The sequence below is a fragment of the Semicossyphus pulcher genome, unplaced genomic scaffold (genome assembly GCF_022749685.1).
Source record: "Semicossyphus pulcher isolate SPU_LCO1_2020_fin unplaced genomic scaffold, fSemPul1.0.p SCAF_8, whole genome shotgun sequence".
NCBI classification, from domain to species: Eukaryota; Metazoa; Chordata; class Actinopteri; order Labriformes; family Labridae; genus Semicossyphus; species Semicossyphus pulcher.
The window spans coordinates 3,539,576-3,557,943 of NW_027211759.1; the positions used below are offsets into that span (position 1 = coordinate 3,539,576).

The following is an 18,368-nucleotide window of genomic DNA, read 5'->3' on the forward strand; positions in this document are numbered from 1 at the left end:
AGGAAAGATGTCTACAGAAGGACTTTGCTTCCTCAGAAGATGTGAAGACTTTTGCCTTTCCCTCCACTATCACTCTCAGCTTTGCCGGATACAACAGGGAATACTTAATATCCGCGGCACGGAGATCCCTTTTGACATCGTCAAACTGTCGACGTTTCTTCACCAAACCGGCACTGAAGTCAGGATATATGTAGACTCGGGTCCCCATATAGGTGATCTCACGTTTCTCCCTGGCCAGTCTTAAGATCCTTACTTTGTCCTGGAATTTTAAGAACTTCACCAGGATCGGTCGAGGAGGAACAGATCTGGTGTTGGAGCTAAAGGTGGGGGAGCGGTGGGCTCTTTCAATGACCGGCAACGTGGGAAAGTTTTCTTTACCGAACAGCTGAGGAATCAGCTGGTTCACAAAGGCGATCATGTCTCTTCCTTCCTTTTGTTCCGGAATATTAATGAAGCGAAGGTTGGAGGACCGACTTCTGTTCTCGGCATCCTCAACTTTATCCTTCAGGTAGGCATTATCCTTTTCCAGAGCTTGTACCTGTTTTACCAGGTCGTCAATGTTGTCTTCATTAGCGGACACCCGCTGTTGGATCTCCGATATTTGTTCACTCATTGTTGACAGAGATCCCTGAATAAGACTCAGGCCAGCTTGAACGGTCTCGATTTTTGAGTCAAAATGAGCCGTCAGATCAACTTTGACTTGTTGAATGGCTTGGCAAATAGTTTGTAAGTTGACTTCAGCCATGACGCTGGACAAACAATTTACCACCCGAGAAAAATCACTCAAAAAAAGAGGTCTTCCACGGGAAAATAAAATTGAAGATAAAAAAAAATCAAAACCAGCGCTATGTAATTATCTCAAACCTTGCGGTTGGGGCAATTAGAGCAGTTATAGCAGAGAGCAGAGAGACAGACGCTCATGCAGCTGTGGCCATCTTGGAAAACTGTGCATTTCTAATGTTGGTCGTAAAACATGTTCATCTGCTGGCCGCTCCAGCAACAGGTCTTCAAGGTCCTCAGCCGCCTCTGCCCGTCTAAAAGCAGAGGCTGAAAGGGCTGCTCTGTTTGCTATGGCAGCCACCTTAAAAGAAAAACATGAATTGGAAGCTCAGGAGGAGCAAATCAGGCAGAAAAAGGAGCTTCTTGCATTACAAAGCCAAATTGCTGCTCACACTGCAAGGGTTAATGTGCTGAAGTCCGGAGAATCTGATGTTCAGAGCTCCGGAGCCCATTCTAATGGAATGAATTCATATCTGGAAAGGTCAAAACGCAAATCATCTCTCAGACCCTCTGCTGTAGAATTTGTTCCACAAAGTTCAAACCCCCAGTTCCATCATTCACCACTAGGAGGCAACAAGGCTGCAATGCCAATGGAGGCAAAGCCGAAACATTCAAACTCCCAGTTCCATCATCTACCACTAGGAGGCAGCAAATCTGCCATGTCAATGGGTGCACGGCCCAAGGAAAGCTTTGTGCAGGATGGAACAGGGGTTCATGCTCTGAATCCAAACCCAAGCATGTCTCAAGGACTTCAGGAAACATATCATGTTCATCACACCCAAGAACCCACCACCTGTTTTAAGCAGGAATCCATTCAGTGCAATGACCTAATGCAAACCAGCACGGATCAAGGCAAATTTCTTGCCATAATGCAACGGCAAAATGACATTACAGCTCTTCTGGTGCAGCAGCAGTCCTCATTGTCACTGCCACCAAGAGATATACCAACCTTTGATGGAGACCCACTCGAATACAGTACATTCATCGGAGCATTTCAGCACGGAGTGGAAGGAAAGGCAGCTAGCAGCATAGACCGCCTATATTTCTTGGAGCAATATACAAAAGGACAACCAAGAGAACTGGTTAAGAGCTGTCAACACATGCCACCTGACAGGGGATATCAAAGAGCAAGAGAACTCTTACAAGAACGCTTTGGAAATGAGCAAAAAATAGCCAGTGCATACATGGAGAAAGCTCTTGGATGGCCACCAGTAAAATCAGAGGACATCAAGGATTTGCAAGCTTTTGCATTGTTTCTCCGTGTCTGCTGTAATGCTATGGAGGATGTCAGTTACATGTCAGAGATGAACATGCCATCTAACATGCGTGCCATTATCCTGAAGCTACCTTATAAACTAAGGGAAAAATGGAGGAACACTGCTTATGAAATGCAGGAGAAGCACCACCGTCAAGCAGGCTACAGTGATATTGTCAAATTTATTGAGAGACAAGTATCTATTGTTTCTAATCCAGTCTTTGGAAACATTCAGGATATAGCCATCTCATCACAAAATAATAAAAATGGAAACAAAGTTTTTCAGGCTCGCATCAAGAGAAAAGGAAGCAGTTTCGCAACTTCTGTGGCAGCTGCCAATTCTAAAACTGTGACCCAAATGCAAAAGGAGAAAAGCTTGCCTGATAAACTCATAAAGGTGTTTTGTCTGCTGTGTGAAGAGGGTCACAATTTGGAGTCGTGTCCCAAGATGGAGAAGAAGTTACACCGAGAGAAAATAGACTTCTTAAAAGAGAAAGGTGCTTGTTTTGGGTGTTTATCTGTTGGACACATGAGCAAAGACTGTCATAGGCGTCTGACATGCAAATTGTGTAACCTGAAGCATCCTACCATCCTCCACATTCCTTCAGGAAAAGAGATTAAATCAGAGGACACACAGCAGGAAACACCAGAGGACAGTCGTGTAGTTTCTCCCAAGACATGCGGCCATATAAGGGCCGGAGCACAGGATTGCGTCTTGGCAATTGTACCTGTACAGGTCAAGGTTAACAAAGGCAGCAAGATAGTAACCACCTATGCGTTCTTAGATCCTCGCAGCACAGCCACTTTCTGTTCTGAGCGACTCATGAGGGAGCTAAAGGTCAGAGGAAGAAGTGCCAAATTTCTCCTGACAACGATGAACCAAGAAAGGTTTGTTGACAGTCACATAATCTCAGGACTGGAGGTAGCTGCACTCAATAGTAACGCTTACTTTGAGTTGCCTGACGTGTACACACAGTGCCAGATGCCTGTGACCCGTGATAACATCCCACTGCAGGAAGAGTTAAGTGCCTGGTCTCACCTATACTCTGTTGAAATTCCCGTCATTGATGCCGATGTGGAGTTGTTAATTGGAACCAATGTTCCAAAAGTAATGGAACCATGGGAGGTGGTTAACAGTAATGGTGAAGGACCGTATGCCATCCGAACCCTATTGGGCTGGATTATTAACGGGCTACTGAGAGGAGGCAGTGAGACTGAGAGCAGCTGTCACACCATTACAGCCAACCGGATATCCATCGCTCACATAGAGGAACTGCTGGTGACGCAGTATAACCACGATTTCAATGAAAAAACGACAGATGAAAAGCCAGAAATGTCCAGAGAAGATCTTAAATCAGACTTTCTCTTCAAGGATGAAAGAGAATGGCCCACTAATATTGTGGAGTCCACTTCTATCAGCAGTGATGATACTGAGGTCAAAGGAGAGGCCATAGTTAATACTGTGATCATCAAAGATGCACCAAATGCAACGACCCAGCTAATAACCTACTTCTCTTCATGGAAAAGGTTAAAGATTTCAGTAGCATGGCTTCTCCAGCTGAGAAAGGCATTGCAGATGTTGAGTCAGAAGAGGAAGGAAATGAAGGCTTCTGTGTCGAGCAATGGGCTTGACATAACTCAACAAAGAAAGAAAGGCGAAGAGGAGATGAGAACGCTCAGAGCCACATTGGGTGGTCAAATCTTGTCTCCTGAAGATATTTCTGCTGCTGAGAGTGCCATCATTCAGTATTGCCAGCTGGAGAGGTTCAGTTGTGAAATCGCTGCACTGAAAGTTGGAACATTAGGAGTGAAGAAAAGCAGTCACATTTACAAACTCGACCCAGTGCTGGAAAATGGACTTTTGAGAATGGGAGGACGGCTTAGCAAAGCAGCTATGCCAGATGACACGAAACATCCAGTCATTCTCGCTAAAGATCAGCACATTTCCACTCTCATCTTACGCCACATTCATGAGCAGTTAGGACATTGTGGAAGAAATCACCTGCTCTCCAGACTTCGCCAACAGTATTGGATCACTAATGCAAATGCTGCTGTCAGAAGGCTCCTCTCCTCTTGTGTCATGTGTAGACGCTACAGGGGGAAGCTGGGTGAACAAAAGATGGCAGATTTGCCAAAAGAGAGACTTCAGCCTGACCTCCCACCATTCACAAATGTGGGTGTTGACTATTTCGGCCCTTTTGAAGTTAAGGCAGGCCGCAGCCTCATTAAACGCTACGGTGTCATATTCACTTGTATGGCCAGTAGAGCAGTGCATTTGGAAATGGCATACTCGTTGGATACCAGTTCTTGCATCAATGCACTGCGCAGATTCATTTCTAGAAGAGGCCAAGTATCACACATCAGGTCAGATAACGGAACCAACTTTGAGGGAGCGGAACGCGAACTGAGAGAAGCTCTGTCTGCTTTGAACCACAAGAAAATCCAAAGTGCGTTACTTCAGTCTGGAGTGAAATGGAGCTTTAATACTCCTGCGGCATCCCATCATGGGGGAGCATGGGAAAGAATCATTCGTATGGTCCGGAAGGTACTGAACTTGGTACTTCAGCAGCAACACATGGATGGTGAAGGATTGCAAACTCTTCTGTGCGAGGTAGAATCCATATTAAATGACCGTCCTCTTACAAAAGCCTCAGATGATCCCAATGATTTAGATCCCTTAACTCCAAATCACATCCTGTTGTTGAAAGGCAAACCCGCTTTACCACCTGGTCTTTTTGAGAAAAGCGACCTTTACAGCAGACGACGCTGGAGGCAAGTTCAATTCCTCGCAGATCTCTTCTGGCACAGATGGATTCGGGAGTACTTACCTCTGTTACAGGAACGACAGCGGTGGATAAAGGACAAGAGAAGCTTTGTTGCAGGAGATATTGTTCTGGTGGCGGACTCCACTGCTCCTCGCGGATCCTGGCTGTTAGGGAAGGTACTGCAGACCTTTCCTGACACACATGGACTGGTGCGGTCTGTCAAAGTTCAGACCGAGTACAATATATTGGAGCGACCGATTACGAAGATCTGTCTGCTGTTGGAAGAGGATTAAAGACTCTTGTAAAGACTCTGAGCTTGGGATCAAATCGACTCTGGACACATGAACATCATTGAAAAAAGAAGAAACTATTGTAATTGGCTTCAAATGTTCTATGGCATTGAATTGTTATGTTATTATACAGTAACAATTAGGGGCCGGTGTGTTGCAGCCAATTTAGACTTGTGTATGTTTGTGTGCGTGAATGTGGGTGTGTGTTCATGATAGGCACTATGGTTGCTATTGGTTACCTGCGCTGCTGTGGGCATAGGTGGTGATTAGTCACATCGAGGCTAGATAGGGGAGACACAGGTGATCAGTGATTAGGGAAATGAGAATCAGGGGAAGCCACACAGTTTTTCAACCGTGTCTGTGTCTGTGTCGAGAAAATGAGTTTTTGGTACAGTCGTTTTACACCCGTCTTTTTGTAGGTGTTATTAATGTTGTGATCTAATAAAGTGTTAAACGCATACGATGGAGGACCTCATTTTTTACACACCAGCATGAGTTGGAAAGGCTTCAAGTTCCCTCAAGCGGCATTTTTTGTGGATCGATTGCCGCTACAACAGCAATAAAAAAGAGATCCAAGAACATACTGTGTGTTTGGATCAGCAGGCAGCAACTCTGCCTTTACAGTCTGTCTACAATCCCACAAACACTCCTCAAATGTTCAGCTCACTGTTTCGCCTGTAATTTCACTTTTCTGCTGCTTTCCAGACTGTTGACCAACTTTTCTTTGTGTCACAGATTTCTACCTGAACACATTGCAGGTAGAAAATCAAAGAAAAACTGAGATGAGGAAACTTTTATCCCTTTTAAAAGTTGTAAAGTAAAATACGTCTTTCAAAGAACTCTTCAGTCATTTAAAATGTTGGAAAAAGCTCTGTAATAAAAGAAAGTAGTGCGTCTTAATTTGGCTCCACAGCTGGAGAAGCAAAGTAACAGGGATGTATGAATATTATTTCAGTAGACATTTTAATGTCTCAGTCAGGCTGCAGTTTCTATAAGCTCCACTGGAGGGCGCCCTCAGCTCTCATGTGTTCTCTGCAGACTGTGGTTTATTGTTCTTCTCACCTGCCTAACTCAACTCAACATAACAAAAGCTTTACAGCACGTTAGATGACCTCACACACTGAGCATTATTTCACTGTATCACTCTCAGGGCCTTAACGGGCTCACTGTGATTCTCTCACAACACTTTTTAAGTTCAAGTCTTCAAACTACAAAACAACTTCATGAGACGACAAAAACTTTATTTTTCTGTTTTTATTTCAAATTAAAGCCGAGAAAACAAACAGCTGTTGTCTTATTCATAGACTGATCTTTAGTCATTAGTGCTGGTGTGAAACTCCTCTCATATTTACAATAATCAGACAATAAACAGGTTTTAAATTTGGCAGAAGGACATTTAAGATCTGTGGAAATTCATGTTTCTGAGTAAATTGTTTTCAGATGATTCAACAGACTTTAAAACACAAAAAAGTGCATCAACATCATCAATAATGTACATTTATTATGTTAAATGACAGTGAATATTCCTGTATTAAATCAAATGGTTGTTCTACTCAGTGTGATTGACAGGAGAGATGATCAGAGGAGCAGAGTTTTTACCATCAAAGTTAAGATCAGGACTAAAGAGTGGGTGTAGTCTCTCAGTGAAGGAGCAGCCAGTGAAGGAGTAGATCAGAGCTGCAGCATCGACGTCATAAAAAGAGACCAGACCCTCCTCATAATCCACAAACACCCCCACCTTCTCAGGCTGAGACTTCAGAGAGAGACGGACTGAAGGGCCAGCACAAGCTTTATACTTATTTTCATTCCTCAGACATATCGTCCAGTAACCCTTCTGAGGAGTCGGTATGATCTTTCCCTTCCTGTTGATCGACTCTCTGGCCACTCCTAAATCCCAGCCAGTCTTCCCTTTAACCTGAACCTCGTAATAAAATCTGCCTGAAGAGAAACTCTGCTTTGCTAAGACACAACAACAACTATCAAATCTCTCTGGAGTGTCTGGGAGATTCTTCTTTACATCACTATTATAAACTTGTTTTCCATCATCAGACAGGATGAGCCAGGGTTGTGCTGTATCAGGATCAAGTGTCACATCCACCTCATGCTGCTGGACTCTCTTCAGCTCGACCTTCTTCATCTGTTTCCTGAGCGTCTCCTCCAGCTGGTTCACAGCTCTCACCACAGTCCCCTCATATGAAGGTGGACAGACGCTGACTTCTGTCCAGTCCTTGGTGGGTGGAGCAGCGTTAAGGGACGTGAAGCTTTGCAGGAGGTGGAGGTGGTCTTCAGAGCGTGAGAGCTGCTCCACCTCAGAGCTTCTCTTCTCCAGCTCAGAGATTTCCTGTTCCAGCTCTTTGATGAAGCCTTCAGCCTGTTTCTCTGTCTTTCTCAGCTTCTCTTTGATCGTGTGGACGAGCTCGGCCTGACTTCTCTCTACAGATTCCATCAGAGCGGTGAAGACCTGAACACCTTCTGCTATCTCTCTGTCTGCATTCTGATTACTGAGCTCCACTGAGCGTTTGATCTCTTGAATCTTCAGTCGTCTCTTCTGGATCATTTCTTGAGTTTCAGCCTCTGTCTTCCCCAGCTCGGCCTTCTTTCCTTCATATTCGTCTTCCAGAGGAACAACATCATGTGTCTTGTGGTCTAAAACTGTGCAGAGCACGCAGACACACATCTGGTCGGTCTTACAGAACAGCTCCAGCAGTTTATCGTGCTTCCCACACATCCTGCCTTCCAGGTTCTCCACAGGGTCGATCAGCTGATGTCTTTTCAGGCCTGACATTGTCAGATGAGGCTCCAGGTGAGTCTCACAGTAGGAGGCCAGACACACCAGGCAGGACTTCAGGGCCTTCAGTTTGGTTCCTGTGCAGTCGTCACAGGGAACTTCTCCTGGTTTGGACACTTGTTGCTCTGAGCTGCTGCTGCTGGCTTTCTGTTGAGCTGACTGTCTGAACTGAGCAGCCACCTCAGAGATGAAAGTGTTGACCTGCAGCTCAGGTCTGGTGTTGAAAACCTTTTGACAGTTGGGACACTGACAGGAGACATTAACATCCCAGTGTTGAGTGATGCAGGTTTTACAGAAGTTGTGTCCACATGGTGTGCTGACTGGATCAGTGAACACATCCAGACAGATGGAGCACAGGAACTGATCTTCAGTCAGCAGACAGCTGGCAGCAGACATGTCTACACTCTGAGGACGAGAAGAGTGAAAAACTGTGACTTTTTGAAACAACTGTCATTTATTTGTCTAATAAAGAGAAACTATGATGAGTGCAATGTAAGAAGAGTTGTCCTGAACTCTGTTGATATAAACGTAAATGACACTGATGGAAAAATCTTCATGTATAATCTGAAGGCTAAATCTCAATCATCTCCACCACAGAGCAGTTTGATGGTAGAAACACTGTCAGTACTATTTTTTGGTACTTGTACTTTACATATTTCTATTTGTTGCTACTTATTCTTCACCTGCACATGATTTCAGAAGGAATTTCTCTACTTTGTAATTGACATCAATGTAATACCTTGCACCAACAAGGACTGAGGATTTCAATTGTTTCCAAGAGCACAAAGTTCTTCATACATCTAGGCTCTTAACCCATTAATGTCCACAGTGGAATTTTAGGATTTCCTTCACAGCACTCAAAGTACCAGCTGAGCTGAGAACAAATCCACTGAAATGTTTCAAACCTGTCAGAGTATGAGGCCACAGCACCAGCTTTTCTTAAACGACTACTTTTAGTTGTTAGTCACAAGGGGGAGCAGGTTTTTTGATTCTTCACAAAAAAACCTCTAAACCAACAGGTTAGGAATATCACATCCTTATAATTCTTCATACACGCAGAGTCCAGACTCTTACAATTTATATTCAAAAATAACTTTGATAATGCACTGCTTTTTCTTTGTCCAGGAGTCATATTTAGCAGAAATTAGGGACCTTTTCTCTGGTATTCTATGGTGTTTCTATGTTGTCCTGTGGGGTTTACTCTATGAACAACATGACTGTTTTAATCTCAAACTCATCCAAACCAAATATCCATGTCACTTATACACACACACACACACACACACACACACACACACACACACACACACACACACACACTCTACTAATACTACTACTGCACCATTATTACACAATCCTCTGAAATCTGTACAAAAAGTAGTTTTGATTTTACTTCAAAGGAATAAAAATAGTTGGACTGGCAGTGACCAACTGAGCAACAAACAAGATAACTGAATGTGTGTGAGTGTGTGTGCGTGTGTGTGTGTGTGTGTGCATGTGTTTATGCATGTGTATGTTTGTGTGTAAATGTGTTTACTCGTGGTTGAGGCACCTCAAAGGTCTTTGGCTAATCAGACTACATTCATTCCTATGGGCCCATTAGCCATTAGCATGTATCCTTGAAATACATTGAAGTGAATGGAAGCCCTGTTGGAAACGCCTGGTTTAGAAGCTACATTTCTCTTCATTTCTTCCTAAAAGTTGATTGGAAAATATTTTTTAGGATTAATTCTTGCTTGAGTCTATCTGGTCTCTAAGTGCATGAGAGCTTTTGAACATGTGACCACAGGAACCTGTATTTACAGTCGATTTTTTGTACAAACTCAAAAAACCTCACTACCCTTGTGTCGATCAGCTAAAACAAGCATGTTACAGAAATGTCTGTATCTCAAAAGCTACAAGGAGTTAAATCAAATGCTTGGTATCATTGGATTCAGAACAACTTGAATTTCAATAATATATGCATTGATTCAGTGTAAGTTGGATATTTAGCATGACAAATGATTGTTGAACTTGTTTTTGTGAATTTTTAGCGTTTTTAACACAACTTTGTGAACCAATTAAGGCGTGATTAATATTCAAAATCAAAAATTTTAATTTTGTTTTGTGTAGCCAAATGTATTTACAGTTTCCACCGCAAATCTTGTCTATCCACCTCCAACAGAAAAAATATCTGTGGGACATTTCCTTAACCTACTAAATTTAGTTGATATTCATTAATGGTTAATTCTGCTCTCAAAGTGCAGCAGATTGATGCATTTAACACAGAAAAGAGTTCTGACGTCTCTGCATCCATGTGTTGTTTGCATTACAGTGGTTAGATATGTTGTTCATTACCAGCCTTGTTGGTCCATTTTATATTTTTATATTTTTATAATTAACAATCTCAGTTTGTACATGTTAATGACATGTCCTCTATTCACATCAAAGTCAGTCACAGAGTTCCACAAGGCTCTGTGCTCGGGACGTTTCTTTTCACCCCATATGCTTCCTATAGGTAATATCATGAGGAATAATTGTCATGCAGATGATGCTCAATTATACTGATCAATGAAGCCAGATGAAACCAATCAGCTATCTAAACTGCATGCGTTAATGATATAAAGACCTGGATGACCAGAAATGTTCTGATACTTAACTCTGAAGTTATTGTGCTCGGGCCCAAACACCTCTGAGATTCTTCCTCTCATGATATAGCTGCCCTAGATGGCATCAGCCTGGCATCCAGCACTACTGTTAGAATCCTGGGAGTTCTATTTGATCAGGATATGTCCTTCATCTCCCGAATAAAACACACTTTAAAGACAGTTTTTATTTACCTTCGCAACACAGCAAGAATCAGACACATCCAGTCTGATAACGATGCAGAAAAACACAACTCTCCCAAACACAACCTGGCATTTGTCTCCAGTAAGTATCTGCTCTATGTTGCTTTTGGTTACTAAAATGACTAAAATGATGTCTTATTATTATCTTATTATTATTATTATATATATTATTAGTCATTTATGCAGGTCTGCTGAAACACTCACTTCTTTTTAATCAAGCCTGAAGACTCACCTGTTCACAGCTGCCTTTTATTAAACTATTTTAATACATTTGTTTGAATAACTATTCTAATTATTTATATCTGCACTAGCTTTTACTTTTTATATTTTGGCTTCTGTTTTAGCTGTTTTTATTTTATCTTCACTTTGCTTTTTAATGTCTTGTTTTATTTTGTGTTTCTTTGCTTTTGTTGTTCTGTTTAAAGCATTTCAGCAACAATTGTCTTGTTGCTGAAATGTGCTCTATAAATAAACCTGCCTTGCCTTGTGAAATGCAGTGATAACTTCCAAAGCCATTTGGTTCTTGTTGATATAATCATTTCATATATCAACATTTTAATCCTTATTCAATATGGAATTGAACACAAGTTAATAAGACATGTTTAGCTTTATAAATGAAATAAACTTGTGAAAGTGTATTTCTGCTGTGAAATATTGCTACTTGTATTAAGTAAAGGAGCTGAGGCTTCCTTCCTGCTTTCTTACAGTGCAGACGCTTTGCTGCTCGCTCTCCGCTTTGCTTACATTCTTTTGCTGATATCTTCATTTCTTTTCACTCTAACTTATGGACAGTGGATCCTGGACAATTATAAATCACTGGGACTGTAATTTTTTATAGATTTTTAATAGGTCTATTGGCATATTTTAACAATTGTATGACCTACGCAGGGCTACATGACTGCGGCCTAACAACAGCACAAGCCTGTACTGCAGCACTTGGAAACGTAGCACACAGCTAGCACACAGCTAAAGCTAACTAGCTTTAGCTGCCTCCCTTCTCCATGGGCGACTATTCGCCCATGGAGATTCACCGCCTAGAAGTGAATGTGGAGGTGAACGGTCTGTGTGGGAATGACACCACTTTGGCGTTGACTCAAAACAGTGGACAAGAGCAAGCTAACACACGGCTAAGGGACACAGACAAAACTACTGAGAAACAGGGGGGCTCTGTACTGTGGAATAAATCATAGAGTGGTAGTCCTCCTTGGAACTATCTGGGGCAAAGCCCAAGAGTAAATCACATCCCTGGGAAATGGGAGGACGAATAACAGGCAGAGCACAGCACGCTGAGATATGTGATGAGACCGGCTGGCCTTCACTACCTCCCAGGCAGAGCGCCTCCTCAACCCCGGTTGTTGGTAAGACACAGCGGTGGACAGCTGCGAAAGGGAGGGTTAGCAACAAACCTCCCCAACAACCGAGTGTGGCAGCGCACAACAAATTTGCTCTACTGTTGCTGGACCCTGGATCTTCATCTGATGACCTAGATAATGTCCAGGATAAGCCCGGGCCCTGTATGCCAATAGGTTCCACAATTTCTGTCCTGATAGGTAATAGAAAAAGAAAGGCGATTGTACTGCGAAACATCTCCTCCTTGGAAAAATGCCACACTGGTAAGAGCTGAAAAAAGAGAGTGTCGGAAAGCTGAACGCAGGAGGCGAAAAACAAATCTTCAGATTCATTATGACATCTATAAAGAGAAACTTCACATTTATAATTCACAACTGAGGAATGCAAGGCAATCGTTCTTCTCTGACATCATCACCAAGAACAGTAATAACACACGCGCCTTGTTTGCCACTGTCGACAGGCTAACAAACCCTCCTGTGTCAGTAGCACCTGAACTTCATTCAGCCAGGGCCTGCAATGAATTTGCCTCCTTCTTTACAGAAAAAATACTGAAAATCAGACAAGCAGTCAGTAACTCGGTATTAGGTTCAGGTTATGTGCTGTGTTTAACTAAAACCAGTTTAAACACCATGGCACAATTTTATCTGATCAACAATAAAGACCTGGAGGACATTATACAACACCTAAAATCCTCCCACTGCTGCATGGATATTATGCCTACAGATTTTTTCCAAAAGGTCTCAAAAGTCATGGCATCAGATCTGATACAGATTGTGAACTTGTCTCTTCTCTCAGGTGTCTTCCCACAGGCCCTGAAAACAGCAGTCATCAAGCCACTGTTAAAAAAGAACAACCTAGACAACTCACTGATGAAGAACTACAGGCCTATATCCAATCTACCATTTTTAAGTAAGATAATTGAGAAGGCTGTCTTTCAACAGTTGAACCACTTTTTTACAGTGAACAACTACTTTGATGTCTTACAGCATAGATTCTCAAAGTGCGGCCCCCGGGCCAATGGCGGCCCGCAGAAACATTTCTGGCGGCCCGCAATGAATTACAGTTGTTAATTTTAATCCAACAAAGGATGAATCTCTTTAGCGGCATCTATAGGGATAAGCGGTAATTGCAGGTGTGGTTTAGACCTCACTTGACCTCACTCCCAGAGGTCCACGGTGCAATGTTTTATTTAACCACTGGGGTGCTGACGGTGTCTCCCGCATCACTCTGCCTCTGGGAAGAGACTGTGACCGCAGCTGTGACAATGGAGTCGGAGCGGGAGCCGGGCCCCTCGAGAAAAAAACGTTGTTTCGGCGAGGAAAAAAGGCGGTTTGAAGATAAGTGGACAAAGGCTTACTTTGTCGTACCTCACGGGTCGGATAAAGTCATGTGCCTGATCTGCAAGCAGGTTAATGCAATGCTCAAGGACTTCAACATAAAACGCCATTATAATACCAACCATAAAACCTACGACAAACTCACCGGCGAGGAGCGCACCAGTAAGCTTGAACAACTTAAAAGAGGCTACACTGCACAGCAGTCAGTTTTCACAAATCTGGCCAAATCCGGAGAAGCTGTGACACAGGCTAGCTACGTGGTAGCTCAAGAAATAGCCAGGCGGAGCAAGCCGTTCAGTGACAGAGAATTTGTGCGAGACTGCATTTTGAAAGTGGCCGACATTGTTTGCCCGGAGCAGAAAACAAAGGTCCGTGACATAAGTCTGTCAAATGACACAGTGACACGACGAATCGAAGATCTGGCCAACGATCTCAAAGAGCAACTGGGACAACGTGTGGAGGGCCTGGAAACGGGAGCCTTTTCTATCGCACTGGATGAAAGCACGGACATTTCCGATACAGCGCAATTGCTGATTTTCATCCGAACAGTCACGGAGAACTTTGAAATAGGCGGGGAGCTACTAAGCTTGGAGAGTATCAAAGACAGAGCAAGGGGAGTCGACATTTGTGATGCTGTGTGTCGCAGTCTCGATGCATACAATGTGAAGCTGCCGTCTATGGTCGGTGTCACGACAGATGGAGCACCGGCAATGATCGGGAGAAAGACAGGTGCAGTGTCGCTGCTCTCTGAGAAAGTGGCCAACAACGGAGGTGAGAAGCTAATCAAATATCACTGTATCATACACCAAGAAGCTCTCGCTGCCCAAACGCTTAATATGAAACATGTCATGGATATTGTTGTGAAGACAGTTAATTTCCTTAAGTCCAGAGGTCTGAATCACCGCCAATTCAAGACTTTTTTGGAGCAATCAGAGGCAGATTTTGGTGATGTCATATACTTCACTGCCGTCAGGTGGCTGAGCAGAGGTGCCACACTGAAGCGTTTTTTTAACCTGAGAAAAGAAATAAGTCAAAAGGTCAAGATGTGACACATTTAAGTGACACTAAATGGCTCTGTGACCTAGCGCTCCTTGTTGACCTGAATACTTGGCTCAGCGATCTCAATGTGAAGCTGCAGGGCCATGGGAAGCTCATTTCCACACTATTTGACAATGTCAAAGCTTTCCAGCGAAAACTTGAACTGCTGCAGGGACAGCTCAAACAGGGAGATCTAACCCATTTTCCCGCCTGCAAGGCACTCGTAGATGACACAGACACAGATGGGCGCCGCGTTTTACGTCACCTGCGTTCAGACAAGAACCATAACCTCATAAAAAAACTCAGAGAGGAATTCGACCACCGCTTCTCCGACTTCAGGGACCATGAGAAGTCATTCAACCTCTTCCAAAATCCTTTCTCATGTGTCCCTGAGGAAGAGCCTGCAGAAATGCAGTTTGAGCTCATCGACCTGCAGGAGAGCTCCGAGGCAAGAGCGGCATATCGTGACAAGAATCTCATCGAGTTCTACAAAGGACTTTCCCCTTCTACATACCCTGCACTTCGCCAGCATGCTATCAGAATGGTCTCTTTATTCGGAAGCACATACATTTGTGAGCAGACCTTCTCCACCATGGCCATCAACAAATCCAAGCTGAGATCCAGGCTGACAGATGGCCATCTACATGCTGTCCTTCGTATCGCAACGCCGGAGATGGAGCCGGACATCAGAGGAATCGTGGCCAACCGAAAACAGCACCACAAATCCCATGCCAATAAAAAAAGGTATGTTGACCATAAATAACAAATATTCTGTGTGACTTAATGACAAGCTTATTGATTACAGGCAATGATAGATATTAATGATGGTAATGATGATGACTTGTTTGGTGAGCTTCTATTTTAAAAGTCCCTCTCTCTCTCTTTCTCCCCCTCCCTCTGTGTGTGTGTGTGTGTGTGTGTGTCTGTGTGTCTGTCTGTCTCTGCAGGTTTTCCTGTGGTGCTTTAGTAGCTGGAATTGCTCCTGAATAAGGTCCATGCTGATAAGACAGGAAGCAAGGCACACTGAGACTGACTTTTTGTTCTAAATAAGTTTTTACATATATTCTGAAATGGACTGCACACAGGACTGTTATATCCCAAATTTTACTGTAGAGGGCAGAAAACCCCAGGGATTTTATGTGTATTACAATGTTTCTCAAGGTTTTCTCAAGTTTTGCCAGGTTTAGCCTCATTTATTAATTGAAATGTGTTTATTGCACATTACTGGATGCAGACCAATAAATGTGAATTGTAGAGATGCAACCTGGTCATTAAAATGATTACAAATGGGATTTTTTTCTGTGTTTTCAATTTTTTTTTCCTTCGGCGGCCCTCAGTCCAACGATGGGTTCTTAAATTGGCCCTCAGCTATCAAAACTTTGAGAACCCCTGTCTTCCAGTCAGGCTTTCGACCACACCACAGCACAGAGACGGCTCTTGTCAAAGAGATTAATGACATCAGCTTAAACACAGACAATGGTAGAGTTTCAGTCTTAGTACTACTCAATCTTAGTGCTGCATTCGACACAGTTGATTATAAGATATTACTCGACCGTCTGGAAAACTGGGTTGGACTTTCTGGCACAGTACTGAACTGGTTTGGTTCTTATTTAAAGGACAGGGACTACTTTGTGTCTATAGGTAACTTTACATCTGAGCAGACAAAGATTACATGTGGAGTTCCCCAAGGCTCCATTCTTGGGCCTCTTCTGTTTAACATCTACATGCTTCCACTGGCTCAGATTATGGAACAAAATCAGCTACCATAACTATGCAGACGACACACAGATCTACATCACAGTGTCACCAGGGGACCATGGCCCCATACAAGCACTAGTTAAATGTATTGAACAAATCAATGAGTGGATGTGCCAAAATTTTCTTCAGTTAAACAAAGACAAAACTGAGGTAGTTATTTTTGGAGCTAAGGAGGAGCGATTAAAAGTCAGCGCACAGCTTCAGTCATTCGTGTTGAAAACCACTGACCAAGCCAGAAATCTGGGTGTAGTCATGGACTCAGACCTGAACTTTCAAAGCCACATTAAAACAATCACAAAGTCGGCCTACTATCACCTCAAGAATATATCCAGGATTAAAGGACTTATGTCTCGGCAGGATCTAGAAAAACTGGTCCATGCATTTATCTTCAGTCGACTCGATTACTGTAACAGTGTCTTTACAGGTCTCCCTAAAAATCGATCAGACAACTGCAGCTGATTCAGAACGCTGCTGCTCGAGTCCTCACTAAGACCAAGAAAGTAGATCACATCACTCCAGCTCTGAGGTCTTTACACTGGCTCCCTGTCTGTCAGAGAAGAGACTTCAAAGTACTACTGCTGGTTTACAAAGCGCTGAACGGTCAAGGGCCAAAATATATTTGTGATCTCCTGACACAGTACGAACCATCCAGACCCCTCAGGTCGTCAGGGACAGGTCTGCTTTCTGTCCCCAGAGTCAGAACCAAACATGGAGAAGCAGCATTCAGTTTTTATGCTCCGTATATCTGGAACAAACTCCCAGAAACATGCAGGTCTGCTGAAACACTCACTTCTTTTAAATCAAGCCTGAAGACTCACCTGTTCACAGCTGCCTTTTATTAAACTACTTTAATACATTTATTTTAATAACTATTCTAATTATTTATATCTGCACTGTAGTTTTTACCCTTATTTTTATTTTATTTTATTTTTATATTTTAGCTTCTATTTTAGCTGTTTTTAGTTTATCTTCACTTTGCTTTTTAATGTCCTGTTTATGATGTGTTTCTTTGCTTTTGTTGTTCTGTGTAAAGCACTTTGAATTGTCTTGATGCTGAAATGTGCTATATAAATAAACTTGCCTTGCCTTGAGTACTTCTCTAAACACTGGTTAATGTTCAGCTTAAGTGGAACTTCTTGTTTGAGTGGCGTTCGTGTTTTGAATTACTGTCAGAAACACGTCAGGGAGAGTCTGCTAGTTAGCTTAAGCTAAGGCTAGCTGTGGCTGTCAATCATTAACTAGCCGGAGTGAAGTCACTGTGGTTTGGTTTTAACCTGTTTCGTAGCTCAGGTAAATCTAGGCTACGTGTGTTTTTTTCATTTAAGTTACATATCTCGACGGCACAACAGTTTTATGTCGTTTAAAACAGATGTTTAAAACAGAAGTCAGGTTCTGGTTTGAACTAAAGTCAAACTAAACATTTAGTTGGTGCATGTTTGATTCGTAGGGCTGTGTACTCACCGGTGTTTGTCAGAAAAAACTTGATGAATTCAGTTGAATTTGTCTTCAGAGAGAAACAGGGACTCGTCTCGACCGCAGCTCTGCTGTGGCTCAGACAAACTTTCACTTTCATTTCAGGACACGTGACGTTGAAGCTTCTCCTCTTTCAGTGCTGCTCCTCCTCTCACTGGAGCTCTGTAAGGGAGGGTTTAACGCCTCTTTAGGAAACACCCCGACAGAGTTTTGGTATAAGATGAGACTTATTGTTTTATTCAACTGTTACAATTACGATTACCTCAGCCTTTATCATTACTCTGCTTCTCTCGCTAATTTATTTATTTATGTATTTTTCTAATCTTCACCCTAGTCTACCACTATTATTGGCATTGTAACCATAAGTATGTGTCTGTTGTTGTAACAAGGACATATGTTGTTGTTGCTCTCTTTGCCTGTCTCTATCCTGCATCTCCTTCTATCCCATCTTGTTAAAAGGAAGTTTTTCTGCTAATGTGCCGAATATTGCTAAGTGCTACTCATGGTGATTCATGTTGGGCCTCTCTTTAAATAACATAACAAAGAGTCGGTCTAGACCTGCTCTGTCTGTAAAGTGTCTCGAGATAACTCTGGTTATGATTTGGCGCTATACAAATAAAATTTGATTTGATTTGATTTGAATTTGATTCTCAGCATTTGTACAATGAAAGAATACAGCAGCATAAAAGAACACACAGATACTCAG

At 42.7% G+C, this 18,368-nt stretch overlaps 2 protein-coding genes across 2 annotated transcripts; one reads left to right on the forward strand and one right to left on the reverse strand.

Annotated features, from left to right (window-relative positions):
- Positions 1-6,608: 6,608 nt before the first annotated feature.
- On the reverse strand, positions 6,609-17,811 carry LOC138613056 (E3 ubiquitin-protein ligase TRIM21-like). The gene is made up of 2 exons (XM_069686629.1): positions 17,651-17,811; positions 6,609-8,283 (listed from the first exon to the last, which is right to left on the reverse strand). Exon 2 carries the CDS (start codon positions 8,272-8,274, stop codon positions 6,640-6,642), a length of 1,635 nt encoding a protein of 544 aa, XP_069542730.1. The 5' UTR covers positions 8,275-8,283; positions 17,651-17,811; the 3' UTR covers positions 6,609-6,639.
- On the forward strand, positions 13,321-17,830 carry LOC138612628 (general transcription factor II-I repeat domain-containing protein 2-like). The gene is made up of 3 exons (XM_069685992.1): positions 13,321-14,164; positions 14,479-15,175; positions 17,800-17,830. Exons 1-3 carry the CDS (start codon positions 13,321-13,323, stop codon positions 17,828-17,830), a joined length of 1,572 nt encoding a protein of 523 aa, XP_069542093.1.
- Positions 17,831-18,368: the final 538 nt, after the last annotated feature.